The sequence below is a fragment of the Opisthocomus hoazin genome, chromosome 27 (assembly GCF_030867145.1).
Source record: "Opisthocomus hoazin isolate bOpiHoa1 chromosome 27, bOpiHoa1.hap1, whole genome shotgun sequence".
NCBI lineage: Eukaryota > Metazoa > Chordata > Aves > Opisthocomiformes > Opisthocomidae > Opisthocomus > Opisthocomus hoazin.
Genome location: NC_134440.1, coordinates 789,694 through 816,159, shown reverse-complemented (window position 1 = coordinate 816,159; position 26,466 = coordinate 789,694). Strand labels below are relative to the sequence as shown.

General features: G+C 69.3%; 1 protein-coding gene across 1 annotated transcript in view; it reads left to right on the top strand.

The window, feature by feature from the left end:
- Window positions 1-26,158, top strand: part of EFNA2 (ephrin A2) — a 46,110-nt gene extending 19,952 nt beyond the window's left edge. Inside the window, 3 exon segments of the mRNA XM_075444074.1 lie at window positions 21,914-22,203; window positions 24,822-24,887; window positions 26,009-26,158. Coding sequence (XP_075300189.1) covers window positions 21,914-22,203; window positions 24,822-24,887; window positions 26,009-26,130 — 478 coding nt within the window. The 3' untranslated portion in view covers window positions 26,131-26,158.
- Window positions 26,159-26,466: the final 308 nt, after the last annotated feature.

The following is a 26,466-nucleotide window of genomic DNA, read 5'->3' as shown; positions in this document are numbered from 1 at the left end:
CCGGGCAGCCCCCCCCCTCACCCCAGCCCGCCGCCCCTTGAACTCGAGCAGCCGAGCGGATGAGTGGGTTTCTTCAAAGGGCCCCCCCCAGCCCTCGCCGCCCCCTCCCCGCGGCGGGGGGTGAAAAGGCGGCCGAACAAAGCACAGGAAGGGTCTGCGGTGGTCTCGGCGCAGAGCTCAATGTCGGGGCGCTCAATGGAAGAGGGGCTGCCGGCGCGCCGCCGCTTTCATCCCCGCGGCCGCGGTGGGGCGAGGGGCCGAGAGCTGCCTCCTCGCGCCCCCCAGCTTCTTTTTTCTTTCTTTTTTTTTTTTTATATAGTCTCAGATTTATTTTTCCACAGTATAATTCTGAAAGACAGCGGCGTATGAATTATTCATTGACCCCTAACTGCCTTTGCATACAATCCTGGCCGGGGGAGAGCGCCCGTGTCGAATGCGTTTGTGTGCGGAGCTGGGCCGAAGTGAATTGAAATCAATTTTGAAGGTTTGGGTGGGGGGCGTTGGGTGAGCTGGGGGCTGCCGGGGGCTGGAGCACGCGGGGAGGGCGAGCGGGACGGGGCCGGAAAGTTTCTGCTGGGAAGTCGCTCCCTTTGCAGAGCTGCCGAGGAGCCGTGGGCGCTGCTGGGGTCCCCGGGGACAGGGCGCGGGCGCTGCTGGGGTCCCTGGGGGGGTCCAGGTCTCGTGTGTGTCCGGGGGGGCTCTGGGGCCGGAGGTGGGGTCCCGGCTTCGTCCGTCGCTGCCCGCGGGCGGGCACCCGTCGCGCTGCGCGGGCATTGGTGGAGGGTTGGCGCGGGGCAGCGCGGGGCACGCGGCCCCTGAGCAAAGAGAGGGGAGAAAAATAAAAATCAGCCTTTTTTTCTGACTTTCTTCTGTGCTGAGGCGCTCCTGTAGCCTGAGTTGAAGTGAGAAGGGGGGGGATCCCCCAAAGCGCGGGGTGGCCTTGGGGGGCAGAGCGGCTGCTGCCGCCCCGGTCGCGCCCTCTGCCCCCGCAGCCCCCCGGCCCCGCGCCCCTGCCCGGTGCCAGCGCCGGCCCTGGCACGGCGCTGCCCGGAGCTCGGTGCCCGGAGCTCGGCCGCGGCTCCCCAGACCCGCCGAGGGGGGACGGGGTGGGGGGGCACCCCGGGCACGGCGTTAATCTGATTATCTCGGAGTGAATGGACAAAGCGAAAAGGCTGAAACCCGGGTGAAAGGAGCAGGGAGGGGCAGGGGGGCATCGAGCCCTGAGAAGTGGCGACCCCGGCCGCTCTCGCCAAATTCGGTCAAATTTAGCCGGGGGAGCACGAGGGGAAGGAGTAAGGGGGGGGGAAGAGCTGGGCCAGGGAAGAAGCGTGGTGCTGCTGGCCCTGTGACCTCCCCCGGGCTGGTGAAGGCGACCGCTGGCCCCCCAGCACGGGGGCTCGCCCCCTCCCCGGGGTCCCCGCTCCCCTCCGGCCTCGCACGGGGGTGGAGGTGCCGGGGAGGAGCCCCCCTTGCAGCCTCCTGCACCCCACGGTCACCCCACACCTTGGAAGGGGCGAGGGGCTTCCCCGTGCCCCCCACCCAGGGTTGGGTGCGGGGGAGCTCCTGGTGCCGGGGTGCTGGTGTCGGCCCCTTGCCCGGCGAGGCGGTGACACCCGCCGTGTCGCCGGTCACCGAGAACCGATGGCTGCCGGTCCCCGGCACAGCCCGCGGCACTCGCCGGGGACGCACCCGGGGCTGGTCCTGGGGGCGGATGGAGCCGCAGCGGGCGAATGCGGCGAAGCGCGGTGCCGTGCGGCTGCTCCTGCGCAGGGGTGCCGCGGGCTGGCAGAGCCGGCGCTGGCCGTGCCAGCTGCCAGCAGCAGCAGCGGCACCAGCACGTCCTTGTGCAGGAGGAGCCTGGCGGCTGCTGGGGGGAGGCCTGGGGAGACAGGGGACCGGGTCAGCTTGGGGAGATGGGGGACCCGCTCGGCTTGGGGAGATGGAGACCGGGTCGGCTTGGGGAGATGGGGGACCCGCTCGGCTTGGGGAGATGGGGGACCCGCTCGGCTTGGGGTGATGGGGGACCCGCTCGGCTTGGGGTGATGGGGGACCCGCTTGGCTTGGGGAGACGGGGACCCGCTCGGCTTGGGGAGATGGGGACCGGGTCGGCTTGGGGAGATGGGGGACCCGCTCGGCTTGGGGAGATGGGGACCCGCTCGGCTTGGGGAGATGGGGACCGGGTCGGCTTGGGGAGATGGGGGACCCGCTCGGCTTGGGGTGATGGGGGACCCGCTCGGCTTGGGGAGATGGGGACCGGGTCGGCTTGGGGAGATGGGGGACCCGCTCGGCTTGGGGTGATGGGGGACCCGCTTGGCTTGGGGAGACGGGGACCCTCTCAGCTTGGGGAGATGGGGACCCGCTCGGCTTGGGGAGATGGGGACCCGCTCGGCTTGGGGAGATGGGGACCGGGTCGGCTTGGGGAGATGGGGGACCCGCTCGGCTTGGGGTGATGGGGGACCCGCTCGGCTTGGGGAGATGGGGACCGGGTCGGCTTGGGGAGATGGGGGACCCGCTCGGCTTGGGGTGATGGGGGACCCGCTTGGCTTGGGGAGACGGGGACCCTCTCAGCTTGGGGAGATGGGGACCCGCTTGGCTTGGGGAGATGGGGACCCGCTTGGCTTGGGGAGATGGGGACCCGCTTGGCTTGGGGAGACGGGGACCCTCTCAGCTTGGGGAGATGGGGACCCGCTCGGCTTGGGGAGATGGGGACCCGCTCGGCTTGGGGAGATGGGGACCCTCTCAGCTTGGGGAGATGGGGACCCACTCGGCTTGGGGAGACGGGGACCGGGTCGGCTTGGGGAGATGGGGACCCGCTTGGCTTGGGGAGATGGGGACCGGGTCGGCTTGGGGAGATGGGGACCGGGTCGGCTTGGGGAGATGGGGGACCCGCTCGGCTTGGGGAGATGGAGACCGGGTCGGCGTGGCCGGGAGGGTCACCCCAGCCCCAGGCACCGTCGCTGGCTTCGCCTGCGGTGCCTCGGGGCTGGACCAAGCGGGAGGAAAGCCCGCCCGGGGGTCTGCTCCCCCCGGTCCCCTCGGCGGGGGTGGCCGCCCGCCCCTCCATCCTCTGCTCCGTGGGATCGATCGGGGCCGGGTCGATGGGCGCTTCCCCGCGGGCCCGGGCGGTGCTGCCCGGCTGGGCTTTGCGCAGAGCCTTGAGCGGGTTCCAGCATCGATCTCCCGGCGAGGAGCAGAGCCTCGTCACGGATCAATTAGGCCACTCATTAGCCGTGCCCCAGCGCGAAGCGTGAGTCTCGGTGGCAATCTGGGAGGGGACTGGGGAGAGATGCCAGGCTGGGCGGAGGAGGTGCCCCCCTGGGACCACCGCTGCTGCCCCCCTGGGACCACCGCTGCTGCCCCCCTGGGACCACCGCTGCTGCCCCGAGGCGCCGGGCAGGGTCACCCCGCTGCGGCTGGGGCAGCTCCCCGGTCACCGCTGTCCGGTGGCAGCAGGGCCATCCCGCCAGCTCGCCGGCCCCGTGATGCGTTGGGAGCTGCCAAGCACCCGCATCTCACCCTGAGCGCGCACAGACCCCACCGTGCCTCAGTTTCCCGGATGAGCAGCTGGGATGAAGGCTCTGTCCGGCGGGACTGAGGGGCTGGCGGTGGTCCCGGGGGCGGTGAGAGCCTTGGGGCAGCCCCATGGCAGGGCTGGCCCTGGCCGCGTGGCAGCAGCGTCCTCCTGACCGGGGACATTTGTCTGTGAAGCACTTTGGAGGCCGTTGGCGTGGCCGGAGCCGTCGCGAGCAGCGGGAAGGGGCCGGGGAGGAGCGTGGCTGGAGGCGTCGCGCGGCTGTGCCGGGAGCTGACAAGTGACACGCGGCGATCGCCGGCGCCCGGGCGCGTGCCCATCCCGGTTGTGGGAGGCCCCGTGGGGACCGGCATGCGGAGGAGCGGGACGCTGGCGAAGCCGTTGTCCTGCTGCGGGGCAGCAGGCGAGGCCGAGCGGCACGGCCGAGGCCACCCAGGCGGCGAGGCAGGGGCTGGACGGGACCCCCGGCTCGGCCCCGCGGATGGGGGAGTGCGCGGAGCCCCGACTGCGGGCGCCCGGGAGCGTGGGGACGCGGGGAGGTGATGCCCGGGGGCTTTGTGGCAGGGGCAGGACCGATGTCACCGCTCAGGGCTGGCGTTTTGACGCCTGTGAAGGGCTCGCGGGTGCTTGCTGTCCGTGCGGGGACACGTCCGGCAGCGCTGCCCGCGGTTCCTCTGCGACGCGGTGGCCGGGCCCCCGAGGGCACAGCGCAGCTCACCGGGCAGGGGCTCGGGGACCGGAGGGGGCCGGGGGTTGTCTGGACTGAGACCCTCTGCCCCCGGCGTCCCCCAGCCTCCTCCTGGGGCCATTTCTGCCCCCGGCTCGTGGGTCCGTGCCCGGCCCTCGCGGGCAGCAGAGGACGGAGGAGCGGCACGGCGCAGCGCATGGCACCCGCCCGTCGCGCCGGTGCCCTGCCATCCTCCCACCGAACCGCAGCCGGCGAGCGGAGCCGAGCCCAGCGAGCCCTCGGCCGAGGGCAGGGATGACCTGGAGCGGGTTCCGCCCGCGGCAGCCGCCTCTGCCCGCCAGCTGCGGCGTCCAAGAAACAGAAAATAAGGAAGGTTTCAAAAAAACAAAAAAGAGAAGCGTTCCCCGCTTACATCTGGTGAAGTGACAGATCTGCCAGGCAGGTGATCATTCTGCGGACGGACGTGCTGAGCACGGATGCCGACGGGATTAAAGGGAAGGGGAAGGGGGGGGCTCACCCTGCTAAACCAACACCCGATAGAGGAGCCGCCAGCCGCAGGAGGAAACTGCCTGCGCTGCCAAGGTCGCCAGCGGCCGGTGCGGCTGCTGCTGCCTGGGGAAGGGGCAGCGCCCGGCCAGCCGGCGGGCAGAGAGCCCCCCGCGCCCGGGCACCCGGCCCCACCGCAGCCCCGCGCCCGCTGCGCCCGTACCCGGCATGCCCTCGGCCGCCTGGCTGCTTTCCAGGCACGTCCCGGGCATCCCCGTGGGATGGCGCAGAAAATTAACAGCAGTTCAGATCTGAGGAACTTTATGACACGTGTATGATAGGACTGAACCAGGGCGTAATTGAATGACGGATGAGCTTCCAAGAGCCACATTTCCAGGGAGTAATGAAAAATAGAAGTGCTATTGACTAAAGGAGCTTTCGGCGGCCGGGCGGCGCGGCGCGGGATGAGCGGGCTGCCGGCGGGGGGAACGCATCAATACGGCAAGTAATAGCTCAGTTATTATAACTCTGGAAATGTCACTCAGGCCTAACCAGAGAACACTGGCTATTAACTAGCCTTAAACAGAAAGCACCGGCGGGGAGGCCGGCCTGGGAGCTCCCGACAATTATTTTACTTCTTTTCACGGCTCCGTTGCTTCTTCCGTTGCAGGGGACCGGCCCGAGCGCGCGTCCCCGCTGCCGGCAGCCCCGGGGGTCCCCGCGCCGCAGCGCCGAGCCGGGCTGGGGCAGGGTCCCCGCTGCACCCCAGGTTCCGTCCCTGCCTGCTGCTGCCTGTGCCTCGCAGGGCTGCGGGCAGCGGGGTGCTGGCCCTGCGCTCGCCACGCGCAGCCGGGAGCCTCGTGCACACATCCCCTCCCTGTGTGCGCATCGCTCCCTGCGCCTGCATCCCTGTCTGCGTCCCTGCCCGCGTCCACATCCCTCCCCACATCCCTCCCCGCATCCACATCCCTCCCCACATCCCTCCCCACATCCACATCCCTCCCCACAGCCCCATCCCTCCCCGCATCCCTCCCCTCATCCCTCCTCACATCCCTCCCCACATCCCCATCCCTCCCCACATCCCTCCCCTCATCCCTCCTCACATCCCTCCCCACATCCCCATCCCTCCCCACATCCCTCCCCTCATCCCTCCCCACATCCACATCCCTCCCCACATCCCTCCCCACATCCCTCCCCGCATCCACATCCCTCCCCACATCCCTCCCCACATCCCCATCCCTCCCCACATCCCTCCCCACATCCCTCCCCGCATCCCCATCCCTCCCCACATCCCTCCCCGCATCCCTCCCCCCATCCACCACCCTCCCGGGCGGCAGAGCTGCGGTCCGGGCTTGCCGCTCGGCGGTGGGGGGCCCCATGCAGACCCCCGCGGTGTAGTGGGAGCCCGTGGGAGAGCGTCGAGTGAGCCGCAACGGGTTTTCTGCGTTAGCGCGGCCCCGCCATCCAGTCACCGGCTCCTCGGCGCGGGGCGCGCGGGGGCCACGGTCGCACTCGCTCTGCCCCGCGCACTCGGCCTGCGCCGACCCGCGGGCCCCTTCCTTCTCGCTGACGGGGCCGCCTGGTTTCGGGGTGCCCATGGGGGGGCTGGCGGGGTGCAGGGCGGTTCCAAAGCTCGGGTCCCCCAGCGTCCCCCTGCCCCAGCCCGCCATGGGGGACGTGGGGGGTCCCGGGGTGGGGAGGGGCACGGCGGGGCGGGGGAGAGGAGCGCGGGGAGCCGCTAGGCGCTTTGCGAGGCCGAGTTCATCGTTAGCAGGGAAATAATTAATTGTTGGGCAGACAGAAGGCATCGCTCGGCCCCCCCGGGGACCCCGTCAAGGGGAGCTGTCAGGGGCTGCCGTGAGAAATCACGGCTCCGCCGCCGTCACCGGCAGGGCTGGGGGCAGGAGGCCGGCGTTGGCCTTTGGGCTGGGGGTCACCGGGGGTCTGGCTCCCGCCCGGCGTCCCCCGGGTTGCTGGGGCGGCACGGGGCAGGCGGGCGCCAGGGGACGAGCAGGCAGGTCCCTGCCCCGTGCGTGGCCGTGCCCGCTGCGTCCGTCCTTCGAGCCGCGTCCCGCTGTCCACCTGCCAGCAGCCGCCTGTCCCCGCCGCGGCGGCCCGTGGCGCGGCGGCCGGCCGAGTTCCACCTCGCCGGCGTTTTCGCCGTGATGGCGGGGCCGGTGCTCTCGCCGGCTCCTGCCGATCAAATTACCGCAGCCGCGCTCGCCGGCGAACACGCTCAGAAATCGCTCCCGCCGCTCGCGCCAGATTCCCTGCGAAGGGACGTGCGGCAAGGTCACGGAGTCACCCGCGCGCCCCGCTGTCCCCGGCCCTGCCACCGCCGGGGACCGGGACGCTGCCGGAGAGTGACGTGCCCCACGGCTGCGGTAACGTGGCAGTACGTGTCCATCCGTCCATCCGTGTCTGTCCACGCTGGGTTGTGTGTCTGAAGCAGCAGGGGGTGGGAAGGGTCTCCTGCTCTGCGGCTGAGCGCGATGGTCCAGCCCTGGGATGGGGAAACTGAGGCACGGGGGCAGCGGCTGTGCCGGCGTCGCGGCAGGTCTGTGCCAAGTCCTTGTCGTGGCTCCAGGGTGAGACCGAGAGCAGCTCCCGTGGCTCCGGGGAGCGCCGGGGCAGGGAGGTGACGGCAGACGGGACGGGAGGTTGGCACGGTGCCGCTGCCCGTGCCGTGGGGCCAAGCGCCGACGGCCGCGGCGCTGGGGACTCTGCAGGCCGGGGCTCTGCCCGCAGCGTGCCAGGGCCGGCCGTAACGAGCGTCGGGGCTCGGCAGTGCTAACGAGGCCAGCGCCGGGGGCTGTTTCCCCCATCCCGCTGCGGGAGACCCCCACACAGGCGCCTTGATCTGGCTGTCCCGGCAGGCTGCGGCGCGGAGCCGGCGTGGGCGGTGGGGGGCCCGGCTGCCGCCGGCAGATAACCCCCAGCGGCTCCCGTCCCGTGCCCGTTATCAGCGCCCGCCCGTGTCGCCAGACGTGTTAATTAGGGCACTCAGCGTGAGCAGGCGGAGCACGTATGAGCACGCGTGGCCTCGCGCGCGGGCGGGTACGTGTCTGGCGTCCGGCTGGGAGCGGCGTGTCGGGCGCGACGGCTGCGGGAGCGCCAGCGGACGTGAGCCGGGCGTGCGACAGGGTCCACAGGCGTGCGTCCGCGCCGGGCTGCGTGTGCGCGGCACAGCGGGCGCACGCGTGCTGGGTGGGGTGTGCGTGGGCGCACGCGTGCCGGACCGTGGCAGGCTGTGACGGGGGGAGCGTGGGCGGCCTCTGTCCCCCCCGGCTCCCCGCCGGGGCCCGGTGTCCCCGTCACCTTGGCTGTCAGCCGCCACCGGGAACACCGCAGCCATCTGGCCGCCCGCTTCGCCCAGCGCCGCTCGCCCCGCTCCCTCCCTGCGGGACCCTCCGTCCCCTCGGCCGGCTCCCCGCCGGGACCGGGGGGCTTTGGGCCCCCGGTGAGCCCCCAGCCCCGGCGTTGCCGTGCCCGTGCCGCCGTGCTGTCCGGGCACAGCGCGGCGAGGCCGCGGGGCTGCCGGCTCTAACGCAATTACCGTTACGCTTCCCAGCCACCGTCTCTCCGACGATGAATTTCTGATCTGATTAAATTTGCGCGGAGCCCGGCTGCGCGTACGGCCGTCTGCCGCCATGCCCGGAGCCGGGCGGGCGCGGGCGCTCCCCGGGGAGGCCGAGGGGCAGCCGCGGCCAGAGAACCCCCCCCGGTACCGTCCCGCTGCGGAGAAGTGGAGCGGGCACCGCTTCACCCCGAGGGCTGGCAGCGAGCGATGTGGTGGCACCGGTGATTTGGGGGGTCCGTGTGCCCCGTGAGCCGCTCGGGCAGCGATGCCCGGTGGTCCCGGTGGTGCCGCCGGCCGCGCCGGGGTGCGAGGGCAGCGGTTTGCCCACGCGATGCCGAGCGGGGAGGACGGGGCCGGTGCTGGGCTGGGGGGACGGCGGGCTCTGGGGGTGCCATGGGCTGGCACAGGGGGGCACGGGGCAGCGTGGGGGTCCCGGGGGGTGGCCCAGCACGGCGCAGCGAGGGCCGTCAGGGCTGCCCCCCCCTCCGTCTCGCCCCCCGGGGTCTCTGGGGCTGCGGGGGGGGTTCTGTGCCGCCGCGCTCCGTTACGGCGTTTAACCTGCAGCCCCCCTTCCATGCCGGGGTGCCCGGCCCCGCAGCGGCCGCTTTTATGTGCAAATGAGGGGGGGTCGTTTTTAATCTGCGGCAGAGGATGTGCCGCGTGTGCAGAACAGAGGCCCGGGGACTCTGGAGAGGGCACTGCCGCGCTGGCAGGAGATGTTAGGAAAGATCTAACATTTCTGATCTCTGTTTCGCCAGAGGCACCGCGAGCGGGCGGCAGCGGCTGGGGAGGGGGCTCGGGGTGCGGGGGGGGGCCGCTTGGTGCTGCTGCCCGGGGCTCAGGGGGGCTCCAGCCCGGGGGCAGCGCTGCCGGACAGCCCGGGCAGGCTGCGGGGAGGTGGCAGCACCGCAGGGTTGGGGACCTCGGGGTCCCCGTGCCGGGGCAAGAGGCCACCGAGCCCTCTCAGGCGTCCCCAGCCCCACGGCCATGGGGCAGGGGCTGCCCTTGCCTTGGGTTGGTGACGCTCCCCGAGGTTCGGGAGCATCCGGCAGCCGCGGGCTGGCCAAAACCTGGCGGTGAGGCCAAAACCTGGTGGTGAAGCCAAGAGCTGGTGGTGAAGCCAAAACCTGGCAGCCCAGCACTGCCTGCAGCGGCAGCCCCGGGGCGAGGGGCTTCGTCCCCTCCGGAGCTCCCGGGCGGGGGTCCCGCTCCCCTTCGGCAGCACCTCGGGGGGACAGGTCTGGGTGGGATCAGCTGTCCCCGCGTCCCTCCCCACGCCGCTGCCATGCTCGCCAGGCACCGGCAAAGGGCAAGACTCCTCCTGCCAGGTGACGTGGAAAGATGAGCGAGATCCCAAGGCCTGCCGGGTGGGAACGCGCTAATTCGGGATGGTCCGTTACTGGCGGTCGCAGTGCTGGGCGGACGAGCGTCCGTGCTCCCGAGGGGCGAGTGGTGTGACACGCAGCGGCTGCTGCGCTTCCAGGGAGCTTTGGTTGGGGGGGCGAGGGTGGAGCACCCCAAAAAGGGGCCGCCGCTGCGGGGGCCGGCGTTGCCTGGCGGGGGAGCGGGTTCGTCCCCCAGGATGGGCTCCAGCACACGGAGCACGGAGTATGAGGGTGCCAAAAATACGTATTTCCACTTGACACCTCTGCTTTTTTCTGGGCAAGTGGCTGACCTCGTGAGTCCGAGGACGAAACCTGCCTGGTCCGTGCCCGCGGCGCAGCGTGCGGGATCGGCTCGCTCGCGCGGTGCGTGGCCGTGGCTGTGGCGGAGCAGCCGGCTCCCGCCTGAGCCGTGCCAGCAGCACGCCATTAAGGCTCTGCCTCGCCAGCTCCGGCCCGGTCCCCACCACGCGCGGTGCCGCGGGCTCCGGCGTCCCTGCTCGCGGGGAGGGCTCTCGGGAGGCAGAAACCGAATCCGCAGCCGGTTCCCCAGCCTGGAGCCTGGCGCGGGGCTGGCGAGGCGAAGCAGCCCTGGCTCTTGCCTGAAAAGCTGCTCAGTTTTTGAACTCCTTTGCTTTTTTCTTTTTTCTCCTTGAAAATACTTGAAAGGCCGCGTTGCTCCCCCTCCGCTTTTCCGAGCAGCTCCCCCTCGGTCTTCCCCCCAGCCCTGTCGCGCCGTGGTCCCCGCGCAGCGCAGGGACGGGAGCGATGCCCAGGTTGGGCTTTGCCGCTGCGTTGTGCAACTTTGCAAAAAGTTGGGGGTGGGGAGAATAAACTTGGGCCTGGAGGTGTCAGGAGCAGATTCGCCTCGGGGTGCCCTCGGGGGTGGCCCCGCGGCGGGGTACCAGCCCCAGCCCGGTGCCGGCTGCCCGCGGGTGCCGGCAGGGAGCGATTCGGACACGAGCGCCCGCGAGCAGAGTCGCTCCGTCCGAGTGACTCGGTCGCTTGCCCGGCGCACCCGGAGCCGAGCGGTGCTGGGACGCGCCTGGCACCGCGTGGGCTCCGCCGCGGGGCCGCTCGCCGCAGCTGGTGGGAGGCGGGGGCGGCGGTGGCTGCGTTTTCGGCACCGGTTTGGTGGGAAGCGTCTCCAGCGTGGCCGGGCAGCGGCTGCGGGACGTGACACCGGCTCTTTGCCGCCGAGCGCCGCGGGTTCGGCAGGCTGGCACTTGCATTTAAACAAATTTTGTTTTCTTCTCTGTCATAAAGCCTCCCCTTAGCCCGGGGGGGTGGGGGTTGCGGCTCCTTTCCGAGATGGTGAACAGGCTGAAATAACCGCTGCGGGTGTGCCCATTCATCTCCGCGTCTCTCTCGTCGTGCATCCCATCGCAGCCCACTCTGTCACCCCGTCCTGTAATATCTCGGCATCTCCCTAAAGCAAAAGATGACAATAAAGTGTAAATGGGGAGTGTTGGCTCTGGAGCATAATGATGGCAATTTAGATGCCAGCCGTAATTTCCCCGCCGCCGTTGCCCCAGGTAACAGGAGCCGTTGTCTCCAGTGGGAACGCGGCCGAGCTGGGACGAGGTTACCTCCGCTCTCCCACGTCTGATGGCCGCCATGGGATTTTCTGTCATTTACATTAAAAGAAATGAAAGGGAAATATCGTTAAGTGAAGGAGAGAGCCTCAGGAGGGCCGGGCGGAACCAGCCGGCGGGGCTGCGGCTCCCCAGCCCCGGCTGGGCCAGCGCCAGTCCGTGACCGGCAACGTCGCCGGTGCCGGCTCGCGGGGTGCCGGGGCTGGGGAGCGCTCACCGGTCGGCGAGCGTCGGTGCTGCGCAGGCGTTTGCATCCGTTACCCCCCGCGCCCTGCCCAGGCCGCCTGCGAGGCCGCGTGTGCCGGCTCGTCCCCGCGCCGCGTGCTCCGGCTCGCCGTAACCGCGTGGTGCCGGCGGCCTTTGCGACACCCCCGGAAAGTTGGGAAAAAGCCGGTTTTGGAAGGAGTTTGGGGTTGGCAGCAGAGCTGGCCCTGCGCCGCGGGCACGGTGCCCGCCGGGGAACCGCCTGTGCTGTGGAACCGCTGCCCGGTGCCGCCAAGCAGCGGTGCCCGGCGCGGAGTCTCGCTGCCCACGGCTGCCGGTGGTGTGAGGAGGAAGAAAATAACAGCGAGACCCGGTTCTCCGGGTGCTCCCCCCCGGGGTGCGCAGCCTTTGGGTGCTGCGCGGGCAAACGCGCCGATGCTGAGGCCGCGAGCGATTTGCCGATGCCGGGCTGCGTGGACGCGGCCGGGGGTGACTCACGGAGGCTGGTGCCAGAGCCAAGCCGGGGCACGCCGGCCCGGCCCTGGTGACTAAGGAGGTGAGCGTGTCGGGAGGGGCTGGCGGCGGCGTGCTGGGGCAGGCAGGGTCGGGCACCCCTGCCCGCTGCCCCGTGCCGGCTGCTGCCGGGGAGGACGGGTGCCGAGGGGCTCGGTGGGCTGCCGGGGGACCTTGGGCTCACGCCATGCTGGGCCGGTCACGCGTCCCATCACCGCCGGCACGGCAGCGCTCGGCACGGCTCGGTCTCTCTGGTTCAGGTGATGGGGACAGGCAGTGCTGCTGCCCCTGTCCCCATCCCTGTCCCTGTCCCTGACCCACAGAATCACAGCATGGTGGGGGTTGGCAGGGCCCTCTGGGGTCCCCCAGCCCAGCCCCCTGCCCAAGCAGGGTCACCCAGAGCAGGGGGCACAGCACCGCGGCCAGGCGGGGCTGGAATATCTCCAGAGAAGGAGACTCCACAGCCTCCCTGGGCAGCCTGGGCCAGGGCTCCGTCACCCTCAGAGGGAAGAAGTTCTTCCTCGGGTTCAGCTGGAGCTTCCTCTGCTCCAGTTTGTGCCCGGTGCCCCTTGTCCTGTCACTGGGCACCACTGGAAAGAGTCTGGCCCCATCCTCCTGACCCCCACCCTGCAGATATTTATGGGCATTTCGAAGGTCCCCTCTCAGCCTTCTCTTCTCCAGGCTGAACAAGCCCAGCTCCCTCAGCCTCTCCTCGTAGCAGAGATGCTCCAGTCCCCTCACCATCCTTTTAGCCCTGTCCCCGTCTCTGTAGACCCCATCCCTGTCCCCGTCCCTGACCCCATCCCTGACCCCATCCCTGACCCCATCCCTGTCCCCATCCCTGTCCCCGTCCCTGTCCCCATCTCTATCCCCATCCCTGTCCCCATCCCTGTCCCCGTCCCTGACCCCATCCCTGTCCCCGTCCCTGTCCCCATCCCTGTCCCTGTCCCTGTCCCCGCTGTGCGGCTGCCGGCCGCGGCTGCGCCGGGGCTGTCACACGGCGTTAAGCCCAAACGAAGCTCCCGTCCGCGGGCGCCGTCACCGTCGCTCCAGATAACTGTAATCGAGCTGCTGAATATGTAGCTGGGCTCGGCGTTTGGTCGTTGAGATAAATATTGATATTAAAGCTGTCAGGGCTGGCGAAGTGACGCTGACGCCCGCTCCGCCGGCGTCTCGCCGCCCGACCCCAGCTCTGCGCGGCCCCGGGGCTCGCCCCGTCCCGCTGCTCCCCGGAGCGGGGGGCATTTCCCGGTGCGTGGTCAGGGCGGGGGGCTCGCCGCCGCCGGCCGCAGCAAAGGGACGACGCCGGGCTCTCGGCCTGCGGGCTGGCGCAGCACCCGCCGGGACGGCACCCGCAGTCCCCAGCCGCTGCGGTGCCCGCGTCCCTCGCCCCGCGCTGGGGCTCGGGGAAATGGGGGCTTAGGGAAATCGGGGGTCTCTGGGTGGGGGGGCGGCCGGTGGGCCTGGGGCTCAGACAGCAGGGACATTCAGACGTAGGTGTAATTCCACCGCCACGGTCGCTGCCGGGGTTCCCGTGGTGCCGCCTTTCCCGCTCTGCCGGGCACGCGGCTCGCGTCGGGGCGTGCGGCGAGGTGGGGCCGGGCGCGCAGAGCGCAGCGCGGGCGCTCCCATCCCCGGGGAAAAGAGAAGAAAAAGGGAAAACCACAGCGGGCGTGCCTCAACCCCCGCTCGCCGGGGCCGGGGACCCCTCGTGCCCGCCGCCCCGCGCCGCTGCCCGTCCCTCCGCCCGCCGCGCCGCGCTCCCGCTCGCTCGCTCTTTATTTTTTTAATTAGCTGATTCGCTGCCTGGCACCGGAGTGCGTTTCCAACCACCGCACTCAGGAAACCTCATTAACACAGATCAAAAGGAGCTTTTAATGATTTATAAAGGTGCAGCAGTTTGGAGAAATTAAATAATTTAGGTGGTGTGTGTACGGCGGGTCCCTCAGGACCGCGTTACAGGCGTACCGCGAGCCGCCGCGCGTCCCCGCTCTGCCCCGCCGCCGCGGCGCTGGGGACACCGCCGGGACCGGGGCTCGTCACCGCCTCCGTGGCGCGGGGCCGGGGCGGCTGCTGCCGGAACCCGGAGCGTCGCCTCATCCCTGCGAGCGCCGGGTGGGATGCGGGGGTCCCCCGGCACAGCCCGGCAGAGGCGTGGGAGGCGGTGGGTGCTGGTGGCACTGGGGTGGCCGCGCTCGCTCCCTGGGCAGGTAAAGCGTTTTACCAACATGGTTAAAATAAACCTTGGCACCGGCAGGGCGATGGGATGAGGCGGGGGGGACACCGGACCCCCCCTGGGTCAAACCAGATGGACCCAGACGTCCGGGTGCATCCGACTCCGGCTCCGTCCCCTCCCGGACCCCGCAAGCGGCTTTTGCTCCGGGCGCCGCGGCCGCTCTGGAGCGGGGAAGGTGGATCTGCCTCAGGTCCCTGTGACCGACGCGTGGCCAAAACCCCCGGATGGCCCCATCCGGCGCCCGGCGCTGCGCTCGGCATCCGGCGGGACCGCGGTGCCGCCTGGCCCAGGAGAAGGAGAAGCAGACGGGATGGGACAGAGAGCCCAGTGCAGGGCTGCGAGGATGAGGAGGGGCCTGGAGCATCTCTGCTACGAGGAGAGGCTGAGGGAGCTGGGCTTGTTCAGCCTGGAGAAGAGAAGGCTGAGAGGGGACCTTCGAAATGCCCATAAATATCTGCAGGGTGGGGGTCAGAAGGATGGGGCCAGACTCTGTTCAGTGGTGCCCAGCGACAGGACAAGGGGCAATGGGCACAAACTGGAGCAAAGGAAGCTCCAGCTGAACCCGAGGAAGAACTTCTTCCCTCTGAGGGTGCCGGAGCCCTGGCCCAGGCTGCCCAGAGGGGCTGTGGAGTCTCCTTCTCTGGAGATATTCCAGCCCCGCCTGGCCGCGGTGCTGTGCCCCCTGCTCTGGGTGACCCTGCTTGGGCAGGGGGCTGGGCTGGGGGACCCCAGAGGGCCCTGCCAACCCCCACCATGCTGTGACTCTGGGATTCTGTGGCTTCAGTGCTCCCGGTGTGAAGTCCGTCACCGGCTGCGGACGTGCCAGGAACCAGCCGAGCACCGGGATTCATGCAGAGCGGAGCCGTGCCGCTGCCGCGGGGGCCATTGGCCGCCCCCCCTGCCAAGGGGCCGCATCGTGCCTGTCCTGGCTGGGGTCCCGCGGCGGGGGCCGGCGGGGGGCTGGCGTTGGCCGTGCCGCAGCTGCGTTTTCATCCGGTTGCGTTGAAAAGCCAGCGAGAGGGCGGCGGGCGAGGTGGGGGGCTGGTGTCGGGGGGGGGCTGCTGTGTTTTATTTTGCTCCGTAATAGGCTTATTACTGCCGATCACGCTGCGACGATTTGAATGGAGGAGATTGCCGGAGATGAAAGCGTACGGGAGGTTTTAAGCATCTCAGCGCCTGGCCCCGCGAGGACGGGTGCCCTTGGGGCTGGGGGGACCCCCACGCCCGGGACCCCGGCGCCGGCAGCACCCTGCCCCAAGCCCCCTCCTCACCTCGCTGCCCCCGCCAGCCCCCGCCAGCCCCTCGCTCCTTCGGCGGTTCCAAACCTCCTAATTTCCAGCCTCAATTTATTCATGACCAGTTTATACCCATTTGTTTATGTGCCAACACCGTTCTTCAGCTTAAATAGCTCTTTTCCATCTATAATATCCCCCCCCCCGCCCCGTATTTCAGCGAGCGCAATCATATCTCTTTTCAAGCTGTTCAGGAAAGAAAAATCTGAATTCTTTAACCCTTGGGACACTGGCTGGCCTGGCGGGGTGCAGCGAGACCAAGACACAAATCCGCTTTGTTCCCGCGCTGGGTCGCCTTTGGGGGCTTTGGGGGGACGCTGCTGCTTCCCGGAGGGGAAACCGAGGCACCGGCCGCGGCGGGGGGCACCGGGACCAGGGTCGGGGTCCCGCGGGCTGGGGGAGCTGCAGGCATTGGGGTGCGGGTGGGGTTTGCTGCTCCCGGTTGGCTCTGCGGCGGGGGCCGGGGTCTCGGGGCGGGGGTGCCTCCGGCGCGTGGGTTTGCAGGACGGGCGCTCGGGGGGGTTTTCCCCGCAGACATCCGAGAGGTGAACGCTCTGGAAGCCAGCGGGCTCCCGGCGTGGAGGTGCTGGACGCGGTGCGGGGGCACGGGGGGGGTTCGGGTGCCGCTGTGGCGCGGGAGCGGGGGAGGGCGGCGGAGCTGCGCCACGAGCTCCCATGTTTTGTTCCAGGCGGTTTCACTCCGACGCCTTCCCGCTCGCGCCGGGCGCGTGTCGGCGCTGGGGAAGTCACCAGTTAAACCCAACCCGAGGTGGAGCGGGTGGCGGGTCCCGGTGCCGGGACCCCAGGGTGCCGGAGGGTGCTCGGTGCTGCCGGCGGCGGGAGCCGGGGTTGTCCCGGGTGTGCGGGCGAGGCCGTGGGCTGTCCCCGGGGGTTCCCTCCCCGCGTGGGGGGCCGCCGAGCAGCCTGTCCCCTGCCTGCCGGCCCGGCTGTCAGGCAGCGCTAACAGTAACGAATGCCCCTAATGAAGCACCCAATTAGCCAGGATCCCAGCCTTAATGGCAGCTGACAGAGCTGAAAGCTGCGCGTGGTCAATTGTCGAGCGTGACGTCCCGCCGGGGCGAGGCGGGCGCCCGCGCCATCCGTCTCTGTCAGGGAGAAACGCAGCTCCCGGGTAAGCGGTTAACCCCTTGGGCGGTGGGCGAGCTCCGTGCCCGCTGGCGGGGCACCGGTGGCGGCGGCGGGCTGCGGCCTTGGCCCCGGTGATGGCATGGGCCCCATCCCATGGCATCAGCCCCATCCCATGGCATCATTCCTGGTGACGGCATCAGCCCCGTCCCATGGCATCAGCCCCATCCCATGGCATCATTCCTGGTGATGGCATCATCCCTATCCCATGGCATCAGCCCCAGTGATGGCATCAGCCCCATCCCGTGGCATCAGCCCCGTCCCATGGCATCATTCCTGGTGATGGCATCATCCCTATCCCATGGCATCACCCCCAGCAACAGCATCAGCCCCAGTGATGGCATCAGCCTCATCCCATGGCATCAGCCCCGTCCCATGGCGTCGTCCCCATCCTGTAGCATCATCCCCGGTGACGGCATCAGCCCCGGCAGTGGCATCAGCCCCGTCCCATGGCGTGTGTTGCCCTGGCCGTGTGCAGCTTGCGGAGCTGCGGCGCGGGGGGTGCTGCTGTTGGCGCCCGCTCGCCCGCGATGAGCCCCGGGGTGCAGCCCTGCGCTGGCGCATCCTCCGGAGCACGCCCCTGGGTGCCGTTTCCCCGGGCGCTGACACAGGCGCTGCCAAGGGGTCGGTGATTCCCCCACGGCTGCGGGACAGCGAATTGCGCAGCTGCCACCGCAGCCCCCCAGGACCGCAGCCGGGGACCCCTGCGCTGGCTCCGTGGCCGGGGGGACGTGGGGTCCCGGCTGCCGCGGGGCTGGGGCTGTCCAGGCGGAGCGACAGAAACCCCGATCTGCTGGGAGCTGAGCTCTGGCTCGGCTGGGCAGCGGTGTCCATCGGCGTTCCTGGTGTGCCGAAGGGGGGGTCTCCTCTCGCTTGCTGCCGTCCCCGGTGGAGCCGGCGCTTTGCCCCGTCCGTGCCCGGAGCCGGGCTCCGCGGGGCTCGGGGACTTGGGGCTCTCTGTCCCACTCACCCCAGGCCGGCACCCGCGGGGAAGGGGAAGCGCCAGGACGTGGGCGCAGGTCCACGGGCTCTGCCGGCGTGCGCCGGCCCAAGCGGTGCCTGCCCTGCGGGGAGAGAGGTGTGCCGGGCTGGAGCACAGCGTGCCGGGCACGACGCGGTGTGTGCCACAGCAGAGCGGGACGTGCCACCCCGGAGCTGTGAGCCGGGCACGATGCGGCGTGTGCCACCCCGGAGCTGTGAGCCGGGCACGATGCGGCGTGTGCCACCCCGGAGCAGGACGTGCCACCCCGGAGCTCTGTGCTGGGCACGACGCGGTGCGTGCCACAGCAGAGCGGGACGTGCCACCCCGGAGCTGTGAGCCGGGCACGACGCGGTGCGTGCCACAGCGGAGCGGGATGTGCCACCCCGGAGCTGTGAGCCGGGCACGACGCAGCGTGTGCCATCCCTGAGCTGTGTGCCAGGCACGACGCGGTGCGTGCCACAGCGGAGCGGGACGTGCCATCCCGGAGCTGTGAGCTGGGCACGACATGGTGTGTGCCACCCCGGAGCAGGACATGCCACCCCGGAGCTGTGTGCCGGGCACGACGCGGCATGTGCCACCCCGGAGCTGTGAGCCGGGCATGACACGGTGTGTGCCACCCCAGAGCGGCACATGCCATCCCGGAGCTGTGTGCCAGGCACAACACAGTGCGTGCCACCCCGGAGCTGTGAGCCGGGCACGACGCGGCGTGTGCCACCCCGGAGCTGTGAGCCGGGCACGACGCGGCGTGTGCCACCCTGGGCCTGTGAGCCGGGCGCGGGGCTCTGCCCGGGCGCCTGCGGCAGCTCCCGGCTCTGGTTCGCGGCGCTGCGGCTCGTGCCGGCATGCCGCTGCTCTCCGGGAGCGCGCCGGAGCCGGGGAGCCGGAGAGGGGCTGCTGGCACCCGCTCGGCCCGGCCGCTCGCCCTTCGCTGCGCGGCGGAAAGGCGCGGTTCGTTGTTTCTGTCCTGAAGCAGGCGAGTTAGCGAGGTGCCTCGCTCAGCCAGTCCAAACCCCTCTCGTTTTAATTAGCGCGGCCTGGCAGCCCTGCTGCGGGCGTGCGCGGCGCGGGGTTTTAAAACGCGGTTGACATTTCGCGAACCGAACGACTTAAACGATCACAAATTAACAGGCGGCTCCGTGCGAGCCTCCGCCGCGCCTCGGCCGGCAAATTCGGTTATCGGAGCGCGGCCGGCGCCGGCGCCTCTGCCCACGTGCTCGGCTGCTCCGTGCCACGCTGCGCCCGGTGCCTGCCGTGCTGCCGGCTGGGGCTCGGCTCTGCGCACACCCGTACGTATGGGTGCTCCATGCCGGATCCGTCCCCCTCCCCGCTGGAGTGGGCTGCGGGCGGTTGCTGCCGGAGGGACGGGGCTCGGCGCGAGCGCTGCGGCTCCCCGTTCCAGGGGCGCATCCCAGTAACCCCCGGACGCGGCTGGCGGGGCCGTTATCGGCCCGATGGTGCCGGGGAGGTTTGAAGCCAAACCCTGCCAGGACGCGGCGGTGGCGGCTCCGGTCGCAGCTCCGGACGCCCGGTGCCAGGGATGGGACGGGACCACAGCGGCTCCGTGAGCTGCCGGCCCTGCGCCGGACGCTGTGCCTGACCATGGGGTGCCCTGTGGCACAGTGCCAGGGACCCCCGTCCCCGCGTCCCCGGGGGGCCTCCGAATGAGCCCCTTCCCTGCGGCGAGCGGCTCTTCGGGCCCCCGGGTCGCCGCGTTCCGCAGCGCTGCCGGGAGGGAATATTTGATCAGGCAGAAATGGAATATTTATAGGAGGGGGTGAATCAGCAGGGGGAAGCGGAGACATTAATAAAGATTTGCCGGCAAGGAAAAGCCGGGACAGAGCCGAGACAAAGTCACCCGGTGCCGGGGGACACGCAGCCCCCGGGGTGGCAGCCCCGGCCCCTGCCCGCTCGCCGGATGCGGGGTGCAGCGGCCCCGGGGCCCCGGCACTGGAGGGGGTGTGGGGGGGTCTGGGCGATGGCGGGGACGCCTGGTCCAGCCCTGGCCTGGGCTCCGGCACAGCGTCCCCCGGGGCCAATTAACGCCTTGTGGCATCCCTGGCCCCGGTGAGGGGTCTGCGGGGAGGGGGACAGGGATGGGGACGGGGACAGGGCGCTGGCTGGAGCCCCCACCCCACACCCACCCCTCCAAAGCCAGTTCTTAGCCTGAAACCCGACGGTGTGATACTGGGAGCACTGGGCTGGGCGGGGAGGTGGGCTCACGCCTGGTGGGGACGGGGACGCCGAGGGGCATCAGGGGGGTGCCGGGGCGCGGGGGTCTCTCCCACGCTCGGTGGGGCTGGGGGTGCCCAGGACCCACGCGGGCTGGGGTGCCCCGTGCCGGGGCTCCCCGCGGCTCCCCAGCACCCGCTGCCCACCGCAGCCCAGGGTGACCCCTCCCCGCAGCCCCCGCCAGCGCCCGTCTCCGTCTGCGCCATTTATCACAGCTAATCAGCTTTAATTCAGCAATTTGTCAGTCTGGAGAAGGCCCTTGGATTTAGTTGATTTTTTTTTTCAGAAAATATAATTATTATTATTATTCCCCTGATAAGCATAGGCCCTCCCGTTACAATCGCCTTTGCTTGGGCTTTAATAACAATCATTAAAATAAATAATTTTTTAAAAGACGGAGAGAAGAGGCGAGGGGGGCGTTTGGGGTTTTTTTTATTGTTTTGTGCGCGTTTGAAAATTGTTTCCCAGTAAATCCTGGCCCTTTGTATTAATTTTACATTTTACAATGTTACCTTGCCAGGGGCAGGGTTGGCACAGCTGACTCGGGAAAGGAGAGCGAAGGAGAGAGAGAAAAACCCTGCTCCTTAATTAGCGCCTTTCCCTGTGTGATCAGAGTGCTTATGAAGCAGGTAATGAGCAGGACGGGGGCCGGCCGCCGCCAGGCTGCTCCGGCGAGGCTGGGGGGCCACCCCCCCCCGGCTGCGGTCCCCCCTTCCCTTTTTGGGGTGCGGGGTCCCTTCTGGGTCTCCCTCCTCTGATGCTGCGCTGCCTTCCCCGCCGGCGCTCGGCCGCCCCGGGGATGTGGGGATGTGGGGATGTGGGGATGTGGGGATGCAGGGATCACGGGGATGTGGGGATGTGAGGATGCAGGATGCAGGGATGCAGGGATGCGGGGATGCAGGATGCAGGGATGTGGGGATGCAGGGATGTGGGGATGCAGGATGCGGGGGTGTGGGGATGCAGGGACGCAGGGATCACAGGGATGCAGGATGCGGGGATGCAGGGATGCAGGGATCACAGGGATGCAGGGATGTGAGGATGCAGGGATGTGAGGATGCAGGGATGCGGGGATGCAGGATGCGGGGATGCGGGGATGCAGGGATGCGGGGATGCAGGGATCACAGGGATGCGGGGATGCAGGGATGCGGGGATGCAGGATGCAGGGATGTGGGGATGCAGGGATGCGCGCTCGGGCAGTCCTGTGTGATGAGTTTGAGCCAGCCTCAGCCCTGCTCGCAGCCGCTGGGGGCTCGGGCGGGCGCGGGGGGTGTCGGGGAGCGCCGAGACGCTGCCTTGGGGTGGCCGGGGGGGCTGTGGCCACCGTCCCCATCCCACCCAGGGCCCGCTGGCCCCTCCGGCCACCGACCGCCCCGGGACCGAGCCGCAGGGATGCGTGTGGGGCTGCGCCTCGGGGTCCGGCAGCGCTGGCCCCGGAGCCGTGGGGCGTCCCCGGTCGCGGCGAGGCGGGGGGCTTTCTGCTGGCGGGAGAGCGCGTGCGGGAGCCTCAGGTTAATTAGCGACGCAAACGCGCTGGACATGGCGGGGGAAGCCGAGCTGCCAGGCTGGCTCCTGGGGAGCCGGCGGGTTTGGTGTCGGCAGCGCCGGGGGTCTGCAACGTCCCCCCACGGGTTGCGGTTCGGGGACGGGGGGGTCGCAGGGTTCGCCCCGAGGAGCCAGAGGGGGTGGCTGCCGGGTGGGAGCTGCCGGGGTGCCGCGGCGTTCCCAACACCGCTAATCCCTGAATCTCTGAGGTAATCAGTGCCAGAGAGGCAGATCACACCGGGATTGCGGCGCCCGGCCGCAGCGGTGCCCGCGCGCCCACCGCGGCGCCCGGCATCATGATTTCCCGGCGGTGCCGAACAAAGAGGCTCGGGGCGAAGCTTGTCGGTTACTGGGGGTGCCGGGGTGGGCCAGGGTGCCGGGGAGGGGTGGTGGGGCTGAGCTGGGCTGGGTGCGGTGCTGGGTCGCGGGCAAACAAGGCTCCGGCGTGCGCGGGGCCGGCGGGATGCGGTGAAACGTGGCCCCGCCGACGCCGGCCTCTCCCGCAGGTTTCACCACGGGGACTACACGGTGGAGGTGAGCATCAACGACTACCTGGACATCTACTGCCCGCACTACGAGGAGCCGCTGCCCGAGCAGATGGAGCGCTACGTCCTCTACATGGTCAACTACGAGGGGCACGCGTCCTGCGACCACCGGCAGAGGGGCTTCAAGCGCTGGGAGTGCAACCGGCCCGACTCCCCCAACGGGCCCCTCAAGTTTTCCGAGAAGTTCCAGCTCTTCACCCCCTTCTCGCTGGGTTTCGAGTTCAGACCTGGCCACGAGTACTACTACATCTGTGAGCGGGGGCCGCCGCGGGGGGGGCGGGGAGGGGGCGCGCAGGGGCCCGGGGACGTCCCCAGCACCGCCCCGCGGTGCGCGCCGGACCCGGGCGCTGAGCCACGGGTTCGCGTCGGTGACCCAGAGCACCGCGAAGCCCCCAGACCCAGCCGTGCCCTCGTGCTGGTGGCCCCGGCGTCTGGCTCCAGGCGGAGACCCCGGCCGGCGCGTGCTCGGCGCCGGAAGCCTTCGCCGGGGCTGGGCCACAGCCGTGGGCGTGGGGCGGGCGCGGGAGGGACCAGGACTTCCCGGGGACCGCGGGGTGACGGGGACGGGGGTCTCATCCCGGTGGGACCACGGCTGGGCACTGGTGAGGGTGCTGCAGCAGAGCAGTGGTGCAGCCCTGCCAGCCCCGGGCCGTGGCCCTGTGTGTTCCCACGCGCTCCCGTGTGTTCCCATGTTCTCCCATGTGTTCCCATGTTCTCCCACACGCTCCCATGTTCTCCCACACGCTCCCATGTTCTCCCACGCGTTCCCGTGTGTTCCCATGTTCTCCCACACGCTCCTGTGTGTTCCCATGTTCTCCCACACGCTCCCATGTGTTCCCATGTTCTCCCACACTCTCCCATGTTCTCCCACACCCTCCCACATTCTCCCACACACTCCTGTGTGTTCCCACGTTCTCCCACATGCTCCCATGTTCTCCCACGCGCTCCCATGTGTTCCCATGTTCTCCCACACCCTCCCACGTTCTCCCACACCCTCCCACGTTCTCCCACACGCTCTCATGTTCTCCCACACGCTCCCGTGTGTTCCCACGTTCTCCCACACGCTCCCATGTTCACCCACACCCTCCCGTGTTCCCCCACGCGCTCCCGTGTGTCCCCGTGCTCTCCCTTGCCCGACGGATGCAGCCCGAGCTGGCTGACCCCCGCTGGGGGAAAGCTTCCGGGCGGGGGCCTGGGCGCTGGCCGCAGGATCGGGTCCCCGGGGGGGGGAGCAGATCAGCCCCCTCGCTGAATTTCCGGCGCCGGGCGCGGGGGCCGGGACCCAGGAGGGCACGAGGAGCCGGGCGGCCGGCGCGGGAGCCGTGGAAGCACCGGCGGACGGGCTCGGTCGGGCGCTGGGCGACCGGCGACCGAGGGAGGGGGGAGGAAAAAAGCGAAGCCGCGACCCCCGCGCCCTCGAGGGCGTCGCGGGGGGACAGGGACGGCTCTCTGCGCAGCGCGCTGCTCTTCCGTGTTATTTCTCCCCCTTTTTTCCTAAAGCATCTGTTTTCAGCCCACTTAATTTCTTCCTTTTATCTATATTAAATTACCATTTTTTCCGCCTCTCCCTCTCCCCCTGTAAAATGTCACTCGCGAAATAACCGCGTCTACAACTCTCTCTTCCCCCCCCCTTGTTGTATTTTATTTTTTTTTTTTTTATTTTTAATGTCGTTAGGGAGAGATTACACAGAAGTAAATGGTGAAGCTGATCATTGCTAAAGCGGTTAGAATTCCTGTCAGGCGGAACATTAGAAATTACGCCTGGTGGAGGAGCCGCGTTTAGCAGACATGAAAGAAAAGAAATTACCTCCTCCTCGAGCTCGCAAATTGGAACGCCATTAACCTCGGCGGCGCGGGGCCGAGCCCGCGCTCCCCGCGCCGGGTCAAGGGCAGCGGCTGGCCCCGGGCACGGAGCCGGCGGCCGAGCGGCTGCGGGATGCCCGCGTGGCGTGGCGGGGCCTGGCGTGGCGGGCACGGCTCGTCCCAGCTCCCCGCCGCGTCCCCGCGTGCGGTGTCGCGCCGGGGAGAAGAGGGAAGGAGAGGGGTGAAATAAACCATGGCCGAGGCCCCGCAGCCGCGCTGGCGTCTGGCCGGGGCGGCCGTGCCCGCGGACGCGTCGCCCGGCGCGGTGGGAGCCGCGGTGCCGCCGGCGCCTGCTGACCGCGGCACAGGGGCTGGGTGGGCGCGACGGGCGAGGGGTCCGGGGGTGCGCGGCCGCGGTGCCCGGGCAGGGCTGGCTGCCGGCGCTCCCGCCAACCCGTCGCCGTTCCCTTCCCCCAGCTGAAACGAAACTTCGCTGCAAACGATGCTCCTTCCCCTGCTTTAATTAAAAAAAAAAGAAAATTAAATTCCTTTAAGAACATATATAGAAAAATCAGATTTCCTCGTATTGAGAGGGGACGCTCACCAAGATAATTATCGCAATTACTCCCTCCCGGTGAGGACGATCGTCATCCCGCACCGTCGTCCTCCGCGTGCCGGCGCAGGGACGCTCCGGCTGGACTGGGACCACCGAGGACCCCTTACTGGGCTCTGCTGGGACGGGGCCTCCCCCGTGGGCTCTGCTGGGGGGCGGCTCGGGTGCTCCCCGCCTCCTCCAGGCTCCCCGCGGGCTGCAGCCCCCGGCTCGAGGGGTCCTCCCAGCATGGCTGGGTGCTGGGCCCCCCGGTTTCCCAGTACCCCCGGGGGCTCTGTGCCTGGTGCCCCCCCCCAGGCTGCCAAGGTGGTCCCGGGGGGGCCGCGGGTCACCAGGAGCTGGGCCCCGGGGGGGCTGTGCTGACCGCGGGCTGGGGTGATGGGGGCAGTGGGGGGGTCCCGTGGCGGGGCTGAGCTGCTGCCCCCCTAACCCCCCCCCTCTGCCTCCCCGCAGCCGCGTCCCCCCTGAAGCTGGTGGACAGCCCCTGCCTGAAGCTGAAGGTTTACGTTCGGCCGACGAGTGAGTGAGCGGGGGGTGGCGGGGGGCACGGGGGGGGGACCCCAGGGTGGCCCCCCGGTGGGGACGGGGTCGGCGGGCGCATCGCCTGAGGGGTGGGCGTTTGCCGCTGGATTTCCAGATTGGGGCGGGGGAGGGGGAATAATAAACCCTGCACAGTGGCTACTTTTTGGAATCAAATAACTCAGCCATTTAAAAAAACAAATTAATAATTTTCTTCTCCTGTTAACGTGTAATTAGCAAATGGCAGCAGCTCTCCCCGGGGAAGGGCTGAGTGCCTGCGAAATGTCACCGTGTGAAAGGATGTCTTTCTCTTTTTTTATTTGCATGGCTTTAAAATAAAACCCAATATAATGAAACCATCTGTAAAAAATCATTCTGTTTTGTTCAGGACTAGGGCGTAATGGGGGGAAAAAATCTCTCCTGATATTATTTTTTAGTATTTTAATAACGTGGGGATTTTATAACCCTGGCAGGGCTGCCTCGACGCGGCGAGGGGCGAGGGGCTGTGCCCGGGGGCTGCGGGGGCTCCCCCAGGGCTGTCCCGGGCCGGGCACCCGCCACCGGCTCTGGCCCCAGGATGGGTCCTCAAAACCTTCTGGGCTGGAAGCGCCCAGCACAGGGGACCCCGGTCGCGGGTGGCCCCACGCAGGGACCCTCCCGGAGCGGGGGGACGAGGGGACCGGGTGCGTGGGGGGATGGAGCAGCCCCGGACAGGACCAGGCGCTGCTTTTCCTTAAATTTGTAAAAATCCTGAATCTGGTGACAAAGCCGAGCGAGCCGAGCCTGGGGAGCGTGTGAGCAGCCCGGGCCATCACCGAGCTGTCCCCGCTGCCGCCGGTCGGGGTTTGGCCCCGGGACCACCGGGCCGTTGGCGAGCGGGTGCCCCTGCCCTTCGCAGTCCGTGTCGGGGTGGCAGCGGCACCTTCGGGGACGCCGGGAGTCCCTGAGTCCTTTGCTTTTTTAAAAACCCCGTTAATCTTGAGATGGTGCCGGGGTTTGGGGGGGGTTGGTACCCGGCTCCTCGCCGCGGGGGATGCTGCTGCCAAGCGTCACCCGGAGCGCGGCGTCCCGCACGGCTCTGCCGCCGGCTCACGCCTCCCTCTCTTCCTCCCCTTCCGCAGACGATTCCCTCTACGAGTCCCCGGAGCCCATCTTCACCAGCAACAACTCCTGCTGCAGCCTCAGGGTCCCGCACGCCGCGCTCGTGGTGGTCCCGGTCGTCTGGACGCTCCTGGCCTCGTAGCGCCCGCAGCGACGTCGCCGGGGAGCGGCTCGGCGCGGGAGGAGCAGCCTGGGGACGGACCCTGGGCACCCCGCGTCGCCTTCGGTGCTGCCGGCGAGGCGCTCGCCTGGCTCCTGCTGCCACGGAAGTCCCCGACCTCGCGCGGGCGCGCGTGCCCGAGCACCGCGCCGAAGGGCTGCCCCGCGGGACGGATCCTGGCCGCGCGCGCCGAGAGCTCCCGTCCCTGCGCCGCGGCTCGCCGGGCTCCGGCCCTCCCCGTCGGATGGCGATTTTTACATTTCTAGACCAAATATCGAGTCCTCGTTTGGTGGTTGGGGTTCTCTTTTTTTTTTTTTA